The sequence below is a fragment of the Pteropus medius genome, unplaced genomic scaffold (genome assembly GCF_902729225.1).
Source record: "Pteropus medius unplaced genomic scaffold, Ma_sr-lr_union100, whole genome shotgun sequence".
In the NCBI taxonomy this organism is placed as follows: domain Eukaryota; kingdom Metazoa; phylum Chordata; class Mammalia; order Chiroptera; family Pteropodidae; genus Pteropus; species Pteropus medius.
In genome coordinates this window covers 20,446,458-20,463,206 of record NW_024340692.1, presented here as the reverse complement: position 1 = coordinate 20,463,206, position 16,749 = coordinate 20,446,458, and the positions used below count along the sequence as shown (strand labels likewise).

Here is a 16,749-nt window from a genome sequence, read left to right as displayed (position 1 = left end):
GGCGCACAGTTCTGATTTAATTGTGGTTATTAACTATATAATTGACAGGGTCATTCTACCCCATGGAAAGTCTGGATGTGGTCCTGCTCTCTGGGAGGAAGTGTGGCTGGCTACTGCCATTGGCAAGTGCTTCAGCATTGTTCAAGGTTGTCTACTTGTCTAAAAGTCTGCTCCTCTCCACTATCTTATGCTTCTCCTTGGGAAGTGGCTGTAACAAAAGGAATATTTATGTGTATGGCCAAGCTTCCATCAGGAGATGGGAGAACCATAATTGTTCAGTCATTTAGTCCAACTGCCTTATTTTTCAGATGAAGAGACTGAGCTTCAGGAAGCTGTTTTGAACAAGTTCACATGGCTAGTATTTGGAGTCGGAACTTTCAGTTTCAATGTTTTTGCTTAAACTGCCTGAAGAGGGCTTGTGGTTGGGGAGTGGGTGGGAGGGGTGTTAGATGACAGTTCACAAGATGTCTTCCCCAAAAGCAAGAAAGCAAGAGCTAAAAACACTGGATTTTCCTTTCCCCATACTGCTTAAGTGATTTTTCCCACTAGTTTAGTATTCTTTTATTTTAATTACTTACTAAATGGTTGCTTCTAAATTGAATGCCTATTTGTGTTTGATACAGGTGCCATCAAAGGACATTAGAAATACACAGCTAGAGATAATTCTATTGTCTGTACTAATTCTGAATGAATAGTTAAATATGCATAGATAGAGAAATGTATATTTATATAAATGTACATATATAAATATGCATAGATAAATTTAAGCAGTTACAAAATACTTATCTGTCATTAAAGGTGCTGCCTTTAGACCATAACATCTGCCTGGGTTCTTAATAAGTAACAACTGAAACACTATTAATTTTTATAGAATTCCCCAAAATAAAATAGTACCAGGAATATCTTCTGTGTTTCTATGTAGACTTGATAGAATAAAGTAGTACATGACAAGGATTAGATCACTTTTAGGCTAATTCATTTTTGTAATCCACTCTAATTATTAATATTCACCTTCTGTAATAGGTAAAGTTTTTAAAAAAAGTGTTTTATTTCTATTTTTGATGGTTAAAATTCCAGGTTACATACATAGAACAAACACAAAAGGGATATCAAAGTGAATCTAAATTTAAGATTATATAGGAGGAACCAATGAATTCATACTTCATTGTTTTTATCTGGGGAGAAAATGACTGAATAGAACAGCAAACTCAGGTGGTGTATGTAAAAGGCAATTTATCCTCTTAGCATCACAGCTAATTTGATGGATTTTTTTTTTTTTGTTTTTAAAAGCATGTTTTTTGGCTGTTTGAATTGTCTTGTTGTCTGACGCCCCACAGATACGTTGTCAATAGTCTTTGAGCTTAAAAGAGCTTTCATTAAGAGTATTAGCTATGGAGCAAAAACATGAGCTTCCACTTTCCTTCTCTGTTTGTTTGCCAGGTATCCTTTTGCCAGCTTTCTCTCCCTGCCACCAATCACTGTAAAATTTTATTTTCAGAGATATAACACATCTATCATGCTAGCTTGAAGAAAAATTCCAGCTAAACTCAATTAATACTGCTGCCTAAATATTAATTTCTATCTTACTTTTGCACTTGTCTTATTTCATGTCTTTTTCTCCTATGGGGTTTTGATGAATGGAAGGATACAATTCTTGAAATGTTTAATATTGTTCTGTTTGCTTACTCACATTTTGTTTCCTATTCCCAAAACTATGGGAATGAAACATTCCTCATAAGATATGGGGTTCAGAGTAAGCAATATGCCCCATCTCCCTTATCTTCAGAAGGGTTTGTGATATCATCATGCCCAGGACTTATAATATATGACACACTGAATCGCAATTATTTATTTTCATGTCTGGCTCCTAGATGGTGAGGGCAGGAACCATGGTCTGCTTGCCTTGAGTGCCTGGCACGTTTCGAAAATATGCTTTTGAAAGAATGTCTGGCAGTTGCGGGTAGTAGAATGACCTACGTTAGAATTTAAGCTTTACCACTTTAACTCTGTGGTCTAGGGAAATTGCTCACTGTTTCCAACCCTTAATTTCTTCATCTGTATAACGGGATGATTTCTTCACTGTCCACTTGAAGGCGTTGGTATGAGGTCAAATTCACCAACATGCATGAAAGGACTTCCCGCATTTCTTTTTAGTTATTAGAGTTTTCGACCTGGTAAGTTTGTAGTTTCTTTGGGGAACTTTTAGAAAGACAAGTCTCATTTTCTGGGGACTATTCCTGACTGATAACATTTATATAACTGACTTTTTGGGATCTGCATGCTGTTGCTTATAGAGTCATTTTATGGTGCTTAGACATATGTTTTTATTAAAAGTTTCCAAACCTTAAAACCATAATGTACACAGACTAATCAAAAAACTGGTTTTAAAAAAACTGCTTTTTAAGATTATCCAATATCAGAATAATAACCTGGTTGTACACACTTCATTGTTTTCTCAGAAACCAGAGAAAACAAATCAAGACTTCTAACAGCCAAGAGTGATGTTAAAAATTCTTCAGTGTGATATAGCTTTGAATGTACCTAGTGAAAATGTGGCTAAAATCAGATTTTGTATTTTTTCTGCACAGAGTTCTCTCTATGACAACTTGCCACCAGCTGGATTAGTATAGATGCTCATTAATCAAGCCAAGTCAAAATGTCAGCCTGTTCATTCTGTAAGCTCTTTTGTGGCACCTAGAAAGACATTGGGCAGGCAACAAACATTAAATACATTTTGTGGTGGGAATTTCAATTAGCTTGTGGGGCTCCCTTTGTTGATGAGAGAAAATATAATATAATGGTTAAAAGAATGGGTTTTGATGTTACTCACACCTGGGCTTACATGCTTACTTTGCTTTTTATAAGTCTTGTAATTCAGAGCCTCAGTGTTTCCATCTGTAAAATGGATATACAAATACTTATATAGCAAGCAAAGTGTGATTGTTATGAGAATTAAATATAGGACAATGCTCAGCACACTGTAAGTGCTCAATAAAAGGTAATTATATGACCTGAAATAACTAGTAATGTTATTAAGTAAATAATGAGGTTACTAACATTATAATACCAGTTATGTTAATAATAATGAGGCTTATCCATGACAGATGTTGTCTTAAGAACTTACAAATATTAACTTGTTTAATCAACACACACAGGGAAGGACTGTTATTGTCCCATGTTTACAACTGAGACTCAGAGGTTAGGTAAAGGCACACCAGGTTTTGAACTCAGGCAGTTTGACTCCAGAACCAGAGTTCTTAATCACCAATGCTATACCTCTCATGCCTTCCCACCCAATGATACTGTTAAGGACTTAGTGTTTTAGTGAAATGAGTGGTAGCTTTTTGGATGGTATAGGAAAGAATAGCTAGCTTATCCCATTATTGTGGCTTGTCATAGGTACCTACATTTGACACCCATAGGAGTTTGTGTCCACTAGATGGCATTGCTGTTTTAATAAAATGTGAATCAAGTTAATATTTAGGTTTATAAGAGCCTGCTAAATTTGAGAGCGCTAGCAGGACAATCAACTTGTATTCCTAAAAGTCTGATGGAAGAAGCCTCCAAAATTCAGAGATTATCTAGAGATCTCTACAGACTAATAGTGTCTTAAAATAATTAAGAAAAAAATATATACTAGTTCATTTTGGGTATCAATGTCTGTGTAGAAAATCTGGATGAATTTTGAGATTATCTAGTCCAAAGGCATCAGTTCAGAGATGAACAGACTGAGGGCCAGAGAGGAAAAGTAATTTCCCCAGGGCTACCCAGAGCTGGTGTTCCTGGCTGTATCTCTTTGTCCATAATACTTCCTCATGATTCTAAATCACATAAAAACCTTATGACCTTTGAATCCTTACAAGACTTTCTTTTTTAGGTATGGACAGAAGATTACCCAACAATTGTGAGTTTTGTTTCATTAGGTTTTACACTTGTGTTTCAAACCAATAGCAGACTCCGGCACTTAGATATTAAAGTAAGATAAAAGCAAAACATAGTGCCTATTTCATTTTCTTTTTAACATGTCTTCTTGAATAAATTAAGTGATATCAATTAAAAAGACTGTCCCTATTGGTTGACAATGCCGTTTGTGCATATTAAACCCATAGCAGGTAGCAGGGTAATGGATAAGCAAAAGGACTCTGGAATCAGACTGCCTGTGGTGGAACCTGGCTCTCTCATTTAGTAACCAAAGGACCCTGAGGAGGCCATGAGATACCTCTAAACCTCTGTTTCCTCATCTATAAAATGTGAATAGTATTTTCAGTTATCTTATAAGATGTTTGTGAAAATTAAATGTGAGTGAAGTTCCTCTAATATAGTTAAAAAACAAGGTTAAGGATAGCAATAATAAGGAATATTTTTGTATCATAGCTGGTGTTTAATTTTCTCTGTCTCTCAGTTGTAAAGGTCATTACAGGTGCTTTGTCAACAACTTCTTTACTCACTGTCACATGCCGAATTGCTAAAAAGGAGAAATAACATTTGAGGTTTTATAACTGTGTAACATCGCTTCTTCCTCAACCAGATGGTAGAAGTAGCCAAGATACATATGGCATGCACTTCATTATGTGTTCCCATCAACTTTATTTAAAACACTCGTAGGCTTCAGGCTCCTACTCACAGTGTAGACAGAGAAGGTGACTGAGCACATGGTATACGAGTAATAACAGCCAAGAGTTACTGAGCACTTGCTGAGTTCCAAACATTGCTTTGTTTTACAAGTATTAACTCATTGAATTCTTACAACCACCATGTGACCTACAAACTAATACTTTTCCCTTTTGAAAGACGAGCAATCAAAAAAAAAAAAAAGAAAAGAAAAGGAAAAACTGGAATTTAGAAACTTACTCCAGCTCAAATAATGAACCACAGAGCCAGAATTTGTACTCAGGTGGCCTGGTTCTTAAACATCACATTCTACCTCTCAGGGTAGGATGGGAGGAGGCATGGCATCTAAGGTTCTTGCATTCTGTATTGCTTCCCCAGTACACTAAACACTGCAGCGAAGCTTGAGTATAGCCGCTGTTTGTTTAGTTCTCTATTTTGCAGAAAATAGCACTTAGGCTACTGTTAACACGCAACTCTGTCAACCAGGAGGGTAATGTGTTAAACCTACTTCAATATATTTTTATGGCAATTAGCTAATGAGATCAACCGGTTAAACGCTTAATAAATTCCTGAGCTTAACAGAGTTAAACACAGTTGTGTCAGGTCAGAAGAGCGCATGCCTAGGCCAGTGCACTCTTGAAGACGCTCCTTAGGAATCAAAGGACATCACAGCAGAAAGAGGATCGGGCTGCTGATGCAATCATGCCTGTAACTAGCCCTACAGGAGCTTATTTGTTGCTCTTAGATTCTGTAACATTTCAGACTACACTCTTTTCATTGCCAGTAATTCATATTCTATTCTCATGTATGATTCTTGGACTCAGATTTACAGGAGGCTTAGAGGTCCTCTGGTCTACCACTCTGCCTTTACGAAGAATGAAATTGAGGTACTTTTTGCTTATGGTTTGTCCCTAGTTATCTCAGAGGGAGCTCTGTCTATTCAGTTATTATACACTATTTCTATATCCCTTAGCTATTTCACTTTAAATAGCACCACTCTGAATCCTTGCTGAAATTTTCCTGTTTATACCAATAACATTTTTCCTTCAGTGATGAACCCAAATTTAACAAATAGCATCTGTTCTTTACAGATAGCATCTTTCTATTTATAATTTCTTCTTTCCTCCTTTGCTTGAAACAAACTTTCATGGGGCAGGGGAACAATGACAGTTAGTAGAATATTAAAATTAATTCGTTTTCTCACTAGAAGCCTTGAATGCAAGTAATTCAACCCAGACCTAAGAAAATGACCATACTAACTAGGATCCAGGCAACTTCAAAGCAGGATTTCCAAAAACGAGCCGGGAGGGGATTTCCACTTACCGATTTCAGTCACTGTTATCCCTGGTGCTAACTGCCCGTTGTTGAAAGAGCTATAGGTAAACAAGTTGGGTACAGATGTGAGGTCATAGATAGGTTCTTGCTTTATCTGTTTGATTCCAGTCATGTCAAGTCCTGACTGATCAGGGGATGGCTGACCAGAATCCACGTTGTAATAACCCTCAGACTTGGGCAGGTCGATGACGTGTCCGTTGGCATAAGTGCCGGTGGCCTCGTTGTTCAGGTTGCTGAGGCTGTTACTGATGCTGCTGCTATACACCCTGGCAAGGGCTTCTGCCTCCCCACTCTGCTGCTGCCGCTGCTCCTGCAGCCGCTGCTGGTGCTTCTGCACCTCAGCATACAGGCTGTCCCTTTGCTTCTTGGACATCCTTCCAAACTTCACAGCTGGGTTAGAAAGAAAAGCAGAAAATAGCACGTGCCGTTATCGTTCTCATTAATCACCACAAGTCCAAGGGGTCGTGGATGGTTGTCCTCTCAACATCAAATGCACAAACTCCTAGCACCATAGCCCAAGATCCATTCATTTGCACTCTGCATTTGGTGAAAAGTTATATTCGGGGGTGTCTGTGCTGGTTTATGTGCATAGCAAGAACTAAATCTAAGCTAGGAAGAAATGTGAAAACTTATGTATTTCTTGTTGCTACGAAGTTAGAAGGCATATTTCCTTGTTCTTTCTTACTTGTGGGGAAAAAAACATAAAAAACAAAACCCACCAAATAGTACTTGCTATTAAAATATCAACAAAAACTCATTATTAGCCCCACCCCACCTCCAGCATTAAAACTACTAGACTGTCAGATAGGACCTTTTTATTTCATTATCTTCTAAATAATGTGTTGAATAAGAACACGGATGTGGGTCAGGGTGATAAACACAATTTTAAGTAAACCACATCATTTGCCTTCAGCTGGCTTTTGGGATCAAATGAAGAGGATCTTTGGAAAAGAGCAATTTTGTGTATCCAGTAGCCAGCAAGTGAGCCAAGAGCAATCCCTCATTTCTCATTCTACTACCCCATTTTATATTGCCCATCTTTAAATTCTTAGCCATTGTGAGGGAAAGGGAGGAAGAGGCTCTGCAGGTAGTCATAGAGTAATATGAAGATGGTTTGATACGAATGTATTGTTTCTTAATTTATAGAGCTTAATCTCCTGAACTGTTACAGATATTGATATATTTCTTCAGAATCTGTGAACTCTCATTTTAGACCATGAACATCCTACGTCAAGGGACCACCTTGTTCAAATAATGAAGCACTACGTCATTCAACTCATGTTAATGGTAGGAACTATGACAAACTTGGAGCTTCTTCTCTGAGTTTCTGTTTTCTTTTCTTTTGTGACAGTGTTCTCATCACCTGTTGGTGTTGAGAGCTCAGGAAATGTGGAAAGGATAAAGTAGAAGGTAGAAACAGGTTCAGCTCCTGGATTCAGTTGCTAGGGCTGATGAGAAAAACTTCTCAGAATAACTAAATGGTAGGGTGCTTAAGAACTCTCCAGCACGAAGGGCCCACAGAATAGATTCCTGATGTGAAAGAGCTGCCATTTCATCCTCTCAATGTTCCTTTAGTATTCATTTTCTCCCTCCATTAGTTACAGAGCTACCAAATTTTATTTGAGCATCGGCTGTTCAGAATGGAGACCACACTTCCCAGTCTCTCTCAGTGCCAAGTGTGGCTATGTGATTGTTTTGGGTAACACGAAGTAAATGGAGGAGCTGCATATACTTCCTGGTTTGGGGACGTGTCATTTTCCTCCTTTCTGCCTGCTGGACTGTGAATGTGAAGAGAGGACCCAGAGCAGCCCAAACTCTTCCTATTTCTCCTTAATCCTTCTTAAAAGCCAGTGTTCTTTCTGACGCTGCCTAAATTGGAAAACAAAGTGGTGATTACACAGTAATTTTTCTGAATGAAGACAATTAATCTGGTTAATTCAGACCAAACTCCTCTTTCCATCTCAATTGTTTTTATAGGGTCTTGAATAATTTAGATCATTATATTTAACTTTGTAGAGACACTGTCTTTATTAGATTCTGTTTCTCAGAGAGAAATTAATTTGCTTACTAATTTCAGTAGTATTTCTAATTTGTCCATGGACAGATTCTATAGTAACTTTTAGAGAAAATGTTCTCTGTTCCTTCATATTACACCTTTACAGATAATTTACTATATATCATTCTCTGGGTGGGGGTGAGGGGGAATTTTTGTATAAGAAAAAATAAATCCTGATAAATTTTGATTCAGAAAGAACTTTTTTTCCCCAAGAAAGTAATATGACACGAATCTTTATTTGCTGAACTTCTGTTTGTTGCATTCATGTAAGCTCAGAATAGCTCTTCGTTACGGAGCTATGGAGGTGAATGCAAAAGGTGAATGCAAAAGTATCTATTGCAATAGATTAACATTTTTGTTTGAGCTGGAGTATGTCTACTTTCTGACTTAGTTTAGAATAGTTTTGCATTTGTTAGTCTAAAATTTATAGGGAGAAAAAATTGAGAATAAGAAACTTGTCTAATCTAATCCTTGTTTTAGATTTCTATATACTCTATATTTAGGTGAAATATGCATTGTCTGGATTGATTTTATTAATGGCCCTGACTCCTCTTACCTATTTCCATGCACTCCCCCATGTAAATTTGCAGTGCTGTTTCATTCTGTGTAATCATTCTACTCCACCTCTTGACTCAAGGTCACGTGACCTATCCTGGGCCGATGGGATATTGACATGTGACATAAACAGAGACTTCCAAAGTGCTTGCGTGAATGAGTATCTCACCATGAAAAGGACATGCCTAACCTACCTTGCTGGAGGATAAGCTATGTGAAGCAGAGCCGAGCCACCTCAGTCATCCCAGACAAGGCTTTCTATAATCAGTAGACGATAGACTGACCTATAGCTGAAGGTGTGTGAATGAATAAGTCCAGTCAAGATCCTATATTTAACAATATAAAGTTCAGATTTCTGCTGTTAACCAGAGATCTCATAATCAAAGCTAACAATGTCAAATAAGTATGCTGTCAAGATCTCTGCCCTGGTGGACATCTGAAAACTCAATGGTGAATAATTATGCCTTTTCCAAGAAATTATCTTATCAGGTCACTGAGCAGACTGAAATATTTTCAAAGAAACAACTGAAAGCCCTTCTATATTTTGGAATTCAGGCTTTTTCCTAAATTAAGCACTTCACTGACAATTACTATAATACTATTTTAGAATGACTTTTCCATTCATTTCAGAAACACCAATAAGCCAGTGTTTCAATTTTATGCCCCTTACTATAATGAAAGTGGTGACATATTTAGGGGAAAATTATAGTACATGGCAAAAATAAACCCAGTGAACTTTCCTGATGTATAAGTAATCCCTTGTCATTGTTAGTAAATACATACATACATTTGTTATATTCTTAGGTCTATTTCAACAAAGGCTGTATTACTATTATATTTTCAAATATTAGCATTCCTCTTACCACTACCATTAATCAGAATGGCACATATTTTAAATGTTTGCCCCTCTCGAACTTGAATTATTCTGTTAATGAGATTCACTTGAGTATAGAGACAGCTTCTTGTTAAACTGCCAGCTCTCAGAGAAACTAGCACAATTCTGTATACATTGCAAGTGCTTTATAAATATTCAGTGATGATGGATTTGCTCATGATAAGCTCTTAACCCTCATTTTGATCTCACACTAGCAAAGAACAATTTTACACAAAATATTGAAAATCTTTTCATATTTATTTGGATTGTGGGATTCTAAATGAAATGGAAGTATTTGGAATAACTATAAAACAAAGTCATTGTTTCTCCAAAGACTTCTACTTACTACCATATGACAACTAAATACATGTTTTTGGTTTCAAGAGAACCCAATTGTAGAACTCTCACCTATGACTTTCAATAGTCATTTTGGAAATTATTTAATCTTACAATTTTTGGTTATAAAGTTCTCTATGTTTACATTTCTCTGCTTATCAAGAAACTGGTCTTAACTCTTTTAAATTTTAAGGATGTGCCTTTTTTAATAGTGCTCTAAGCTTTGTAGAAAAAAATCCACTTCAAGCTACCCAACCCTATTCATAATTAAAAAACATTCTCTCTCATCCCCCTCATTTTTTCTCCAACAGAATGTCCTGTGATGATGGTATGTTCTTTATGCTTTCCAATAGGATAGCCATAAGCATATGTGGCTGTTGAGCACTTGAAATATAGCAAGTGTGACTGGAAAACTAAATTTTAAATTTTATTTAATTTTAATTAATTTAAATTTAAATAGTGACATTTAGATACCATATTGGGCAATGCTATTTTGGATAAGAAGCCTAATCTGTGAAACCCTTCCTTGTAGGGCAGCTTCCATTTTTCCACAGAGGCATGTCACTAAGGAGCACACATACTTGCTTATTGTAAGGTGAGTATTATATTCTCTCTTTGGAGCCCAATATCTTCCTATTGATGCTAAACATTTTTCTAGGCTTTTTGTTTATTTGTAATAGTACAGTTGGAAATGGTTTACATTGAAGATTTGTGCAACTAACATTTTTGAAGAGTTCAGTTAAAAAGAAAAATAAGTTGGTGGAGAAGATTCAGTAGGCACATCCATGCTATCAATTCACACCTGCATGTACATGAATATCTTTACCCGATTATACACCTAAACATATGTGTATGTATTCCAAGTGGATTTGATTTTTGATTCTTTGCCTAAGCTAAAGTTGAACACATTTGTTATTTCTGAGCTTGTTGTCTATTCCTATAATGTGCCACAGCTAATAAAGCACTAATAGAAATGGAAATTCAGGAGAGAATAAAAGTTCAATAATTTCAACCATTATAACAAACTATCTACTAGTAGCCGTGTTGTTTCAGTAACCAGGTGTAGTGAAGTAAACATTCTTGGAGCCAGGAATAATTGACAGAAAGCAAATGCAAATATTAAAATGAGTATACCACTTTATGTCTGAGGGAAGGGGGAGGGATATATGTAGAAGTCAGGAGTGAGGGCATTTTACCCTGGCTACTGGTACTACTGCTAAAACAATTTGAAAATGTTTGTTTAACCAGTAGAAGGTAATTATAATAAACGAGTGGCGGGAGAAACACCACTTCTCATTCTTGGATCCTTATTAGACATAACTAATCAACCATAATTTCAGGGCTTTCCAATCCTTTAATATCACATAATAGACATTACTTATCAATAGGAAATAAAACCTATTTGGCTTTCTTGGTGTTAATATGATTTATTTTGTATAAAGTATGCTTTATAATTGAGTTGCAGACCAAACTTCATCTATATAACATAGTAAAGAAGAAATTGTTTTTTCTGAGAGAAAATGATTTTTTTTTCCCTGCTGGAGCTCCTTCTCCTCATTCCCAACCACCACTCCACCCCTGAGCATTTCTCCTCCTCATTAGTTTGACATAAGACATACTCAAGAGGCTTTTTGGAAGATGTCCCTGGCATCCTCAGGATTGTCTCTGAACTGAATATTAAGATGGATCATTATCTTTAAAACCCAGTATCCTTAGACATTCTATTGCTTTCACTTGCATAGAAGTTTGTGTGCTGCAGTAAATTTCTTCCCCCTTGAGAATAGATTGTGGCTCTATTCATTAAGTGACACCCTCTCTCAACACATTTCTTTTATGCCTCAGGAATCAGACAATCTCCTAGATTTTGTGGGCTGATATAACTAACTCTGTCTTGAATTATGTGCTCATCCTTTGCCCATTCCGCTCACCAGCACAGACCAAAAAGATTTGCCTTTCTAAACAAGATACTTTCTTTTATTTTAGGAAGAAGTAACAAAAATAAATACCCAATGGCTTATTCTGTCTGTAAAATTATTAACGGGGCTTTTCAGATACTGTCAAGTAATATACTGCCTCCATATGATAGAAATGATGTGCAAAATCATCAACTCAAATTCCCGTAAAATTTTACTAAATAAATTTTGAAAGCCACTTAATTCCCATCCTCTGCTTTTTTCACTTTATGTAAAAGTACACAGTGCTATAAATTTACCCTAGGAGTAAATTTATGTGGTTAGCAAGTCTAGAAAAAAAAATAAACAAACAAAAAATCAGCTATGTAATAGAAAGTTTCGGAAACTTACAAATCTGTAGCTTTAGAAGTTACCTATAAACTAAAAGACTCAAGGTCAGATTCTTTTTATTATTTGGGGTCAAATTTCTCTCATAGGAATACCTTTGTGTAAGACAAGTTTAGGTGGGTTGAGAATTACAAAAACAGTAAACAAAAATTCAAAATGTAACTATTTGGAGAATGCAAGTTAAGAAGTAAGCAGTTTATATGCTTAGATGTCAAGACCTATGTAGAGCTGAATTTTTCCTAATTACTAAAAGGCTCACATTTAATTTAATTACTCATAAAATCCTTTTATACCAAGAGACATTGCATGCCAATTAACCAAAATTTTTTAAAATCTGGAAGTAATGTAGGGAGGAGGCAAGAGAATTAAAATGTTAATCAAACCACATTCAGAGACTGCAATGTGCTGATCAGCCCTGCAGCCAGGCCAGGAGGACATCTTCGGAACAAAGGAAGATTTCTGCTGGGATTGCTAACAGCCCATTCCCTACACCCGTGAAGGGGAAACTGGAACAAGAGTCAGTCTCTGTGGCTAAAACCATGAGGAACCTAAGAATTAAAGGCTAGAAACTGCCAGCAGACCTTTCACTCTACATAATCTTACCTTCCCCTTCCACACTGTATGTCCATATCAAAGGAAATGGGAACTACAGAATGACATATAAACTGAATTCTCTGAATATTCAGGGTCTTTCTCAGTGCCTTTACTCCATCTCTCACTGACCCTCTCAATGCCTTTTCTCTGTCTCTCTCACAGTCCTGTCTCTATTGTCACTGCCCCTCTTGGTGCCTTTGCTGTCTCTCATTGTCTCTTGCACTGTCCCTCTCACTCTCTGCCTCTGAGAGGAGACCACACTCTGTGGAGCATTACCCCTTTTCTAATGAACTTTCCTTTTGACTCTAACTTTAGTGTTTATGTTGAATTCTTTCTTCACTCTCCACCAAAGGACCTTCTTCTTTTGGTATAGGGCTTGGTCTTCCCATCACTTGGGGAAATTTGCCCTGTCCTGTATCAGAAGTATTTCTTTTTTTCTTTTTTAGGGAGTGGGGTGGAGAGGTCCATAACACCTTGAACTTCCTTAGAGGGAGTGTGACCAGAGGCACAGAACCCGTGTTGATTCACATAAAAGGAATAAGTATCAGGGGGCATTGTCTCTGTCTTAGGCTCTAGGTAAAAGAGAATTCCACAGTTCATTAAACAAACATTAAAGTTCCTGCTTTTAACCAGACCCGAGGATACAGTAGCAGCAAGACGGAATTGGCTCCAAGACTCAGGGCTATTCCCAGGAGCTCTGTGGCCAGTGTCAGTGGGTAAAGAATTAGTTCAGATGTGTGCTTAAAAATGGAAGAAAAGCTAGATAAAATTCTTTGAATTTATTTGTCTTCTTTCATTAATCTAAGAGATTCATTTGGGGAGTCAAGCTACCCAATTGGGTTGGGCATGAAGGTAGAGGACACGCTTGAATCATATCCCGAGGATACCACCTACACAACCCTTCTAAGACTTAGACTGTTGGTATAGATTTGAGGTCTTCATCATGACTCAGAATAGTCTACATCCTTGTCTGAATAGCTGTGACCAGGCAGTGGAGTTTCTGGGCTTTTTATAGAAGCCCATTCTGTTCCTTAGCATCTAAGCAACTTTCGTACCAGTTAGACTTACCCAGTGACCAAATCACCCTGGTTGCCTAGGACTTTATAGTTTTAGCTTTGAAAATCTCATGTCCGAGGAAACCAACTCCTCACTTGCAGGTAAACCTGGAGAGGTGGTCACCTTTCAATCTAGGCTTATGTGGCTTTCACCTAATCTAGTTAGCACAGGTTGCCCCACGAGTTACAATGAAGTCTTTCTTTTTTTCCTATTTCATAGGCAATATGATATTTTTATATGTTCTTACTTTTCTTCTTATTTCAATTCCCTTTGCCTAGAATTCTTCCAGAGTCTTAAATAGTCCTCAGCAAAGCATCCATTTGAAAGCCTTTATGTAAGAAATAAGAAAGCAATGCCTTACCATCTCTTGACATTCCTAGGGCAAGACACTTCTGCAGTCGGCAGTGTTGGCAACGGTTTCTGTTGGTTCTGTCAATTAAACAGTTTCTCTGCCTTGGGCAGGAGTAAGAGGCATTGTTCTGCTGGCTCCTCCTAAAGAACCCCTAGAGGGAAAAAGAGAATGGGAGGGAGATAGATTTATAAGAAGGGAAACAGACATCATTGACATATGGGTTTGCTACATTTTCTAGAGTAAACATAACTCAGTTTAATTTTTAAAATTCTTTGAATATGTCTCCTTAGATAGCTTACAGATGTTTCTACTGGGGAAAATATGTATTATCTACAGGTAGATGATAATGTCATTCATTCATTCATTCATTCAATCAATGTTTACTAAAGACATTTGCAAACTGTGCTCTTCTATGCAAAGAAAAACAGAACAGAATTCCTGCTCCAAAGAGCACTGGGAAAGAAGCTAAAAATGACAAAACTTGATTGGGACAATAACGCATACTTATGTCAAGTGCCATGGAGGTGAGAGACTTGGGGTATTGGTGCAATAGCAGTACTGAGGAGTGCAGGCTATCTTTCTAGTTTCTAAGATGCATTTCTCCTCATTTGAAAATTTTTGAATTTGACCAGACTGCATCCGGAAGGTTGTTTTTTAAACCATTGATGTACCTTGTAATCAATCGCATATTTGAATAAAAAACATGGTTTATAAACTGTTCAATAAAAAATAAGCAGTAAGTAAAAGCTGAACTAATGCTCTCTGCGGGGCCTCAAGCTATAGTGATGTAGGAGGTTTTTATGTAAATAAGTTTGGGTCCTTCTGGTGCAAACTGAACTGCCATCAACCTTACACTACCCTCTGAATAAACTCACAGCTAAGTTTATTATTTTTAAAATTCTTTTGATACTACTCACTTTAGTTATCTTACAGAAAACCCCACTTTGGAAAATAAACATTTTCTCCAGATATAAAAGTATCATTCACCTATTAATTCATCTACTTAATCAGTTTCCCTAATCACTCTTTACTCTTGAATTGCAATACAGCAAAAGTGCAAAGTGCTATGAACAAAGTGGTGGTCTACAGTAGATTTATCAAGAGAAATTTTAGGAAAAGATAACCTGCAGAATCATCTTTTGGAAGAGCAAGCCTAGAAAAGTTCCAGGTGGTAGGCCTAATATCCATCTTGCTGAGAGGTTTGGAATATGTCACCTGGTTTCCATCAAACAGCTTCCATGTTTCCTCAACTAACGGGAGATAGAGAAAGGCTGGGACTAGGGTTGAAGCTAGTAAGGCAATCACTTTGGCCACAAATTTTAAAAGTTGGCAAAAGTCTTGGTAATTAGGACAAGTAATATTTTAACACAATATGTTAAAAATCAACATTAATGCAAAAACCTCCCAAAAGTTTAAATAAAGACAAGATCAAGATTAGTGATTTTCTTTTGCTTCAGATTCCCATATGGGTTGGCGTGATAGTATAAAGAGAGCTTGGCCAACTTTGTGAAGAACCTCAGAAATGGATGTGTGGCCAAGGTGACTTAGAGAGAAAGTGTGTCACCTGGTTTTGTGATTATAAGCCCCAAGCCATTCAACAACAAGGACAAGTTTCATCCCCATAGATCTATGTGTATTATTTATTTAATGGACCAGTAGTGGCAGAATGAGATTGTCCGGTTTGAATGAGTTTATGGAGCCCCTTAAAAGAGAGATAATAGCCAGGACTCCAGGGATTGAAATGATGTACTTCATATACCACGAAGCTTCAGAAAGCATAACCTCAGCCTACCGGTCTTGATTAAAGATGATTTGGAATTTACATTTTAAGAAAGAATTGGGTGGCTTTTAATCTTTGGATACTCTAGTGCCACTTAACAAAAGAGTTGACAGAAAAGACTTCTGAAGTCACAGCTACAGCTCTAATTAAGGCAAATTTGACATTAATTATGAGGCATTTCTTGCTTATCTGTTGCTCATTATTGCAAATGAGGTTTTTGGCATGAAAGAGAGATTCAGTTTCAAATTTTATTGAATGAATAGGAATTTGAATAAGTGCATGAGCTGAATTGATGTTATTTAAAATGGGTTGTTTATATTGACTGGAAAACAGTATTATGAAAATTCAGAGGTTGATACTAAATGTGCTAACACTAATGTCTTATTCTGAACAATTTATTGAGTTTTCTATTTGGAGAAAAATGTAGCATATTTACAAATGTGGGTTTTTCAATGAAATAAAAAAGTATTGCTGTGTACAATGTCATTTTGACTAAAACCTCAGAGTATGCTTCAGAATAATAGAATAATTTTTTTGATTGTGGATTCTTCCTTTAAATAGAAAACATGATGGGAGCCTAAACACTTGTTCCTAGATATTGACCTGTTGGAATACATTTGTTCAGTAGTTAAATCTTTTGGAAATTACTGTTTAAATATTTTGCTCCTTAACATGAACATATCCTCATATTTTGAAATCAGACATTTTTCAATAATGGCCAAATGACATAAGCTTATACAATGAAAGACAAAACCTCTACTTTGACACTGGTCTAAAAACATTTTTTTGTGTGTGGATACTATGTAAAATAGACCAGAGCTTTAAAAACTGCACAATAAACCAACACGGTGGTGGAAATGCTTTCATTTGGAGGGTTCTGATTCCCGAATCATTAGTGCT

General features: G+C 36.7%; 1 protein-coding gene across 1 annotated transcript in view; it reads right to left on the bottom strand.

Annotated features, from left to right (window-relative positions):
• RORB (RAR related orphan receptor B) overlaps positions 1-16,749 on the bottom strand; it is a 175,857-nt gene that overhangs the window by 30,280 nt on the left and 128,828 nt on the right. Inside the window, exons 3-4 of the mRNA XM_039842388.1 lie at positions 14,079-14,220; positions 5,935-6,336 (exon numbers count right to left, since the gene is read on the bottom strand). Of these exons, the coding sequence (XP_039698322.1) occupies positions 5,935-6,336; positions 14,079-14,220 (544 nt within the window). The remainder of the gene's footprint in view (positions 1-5,934; positions 6,337-14,078; positions 14,221-16,749) is intronic.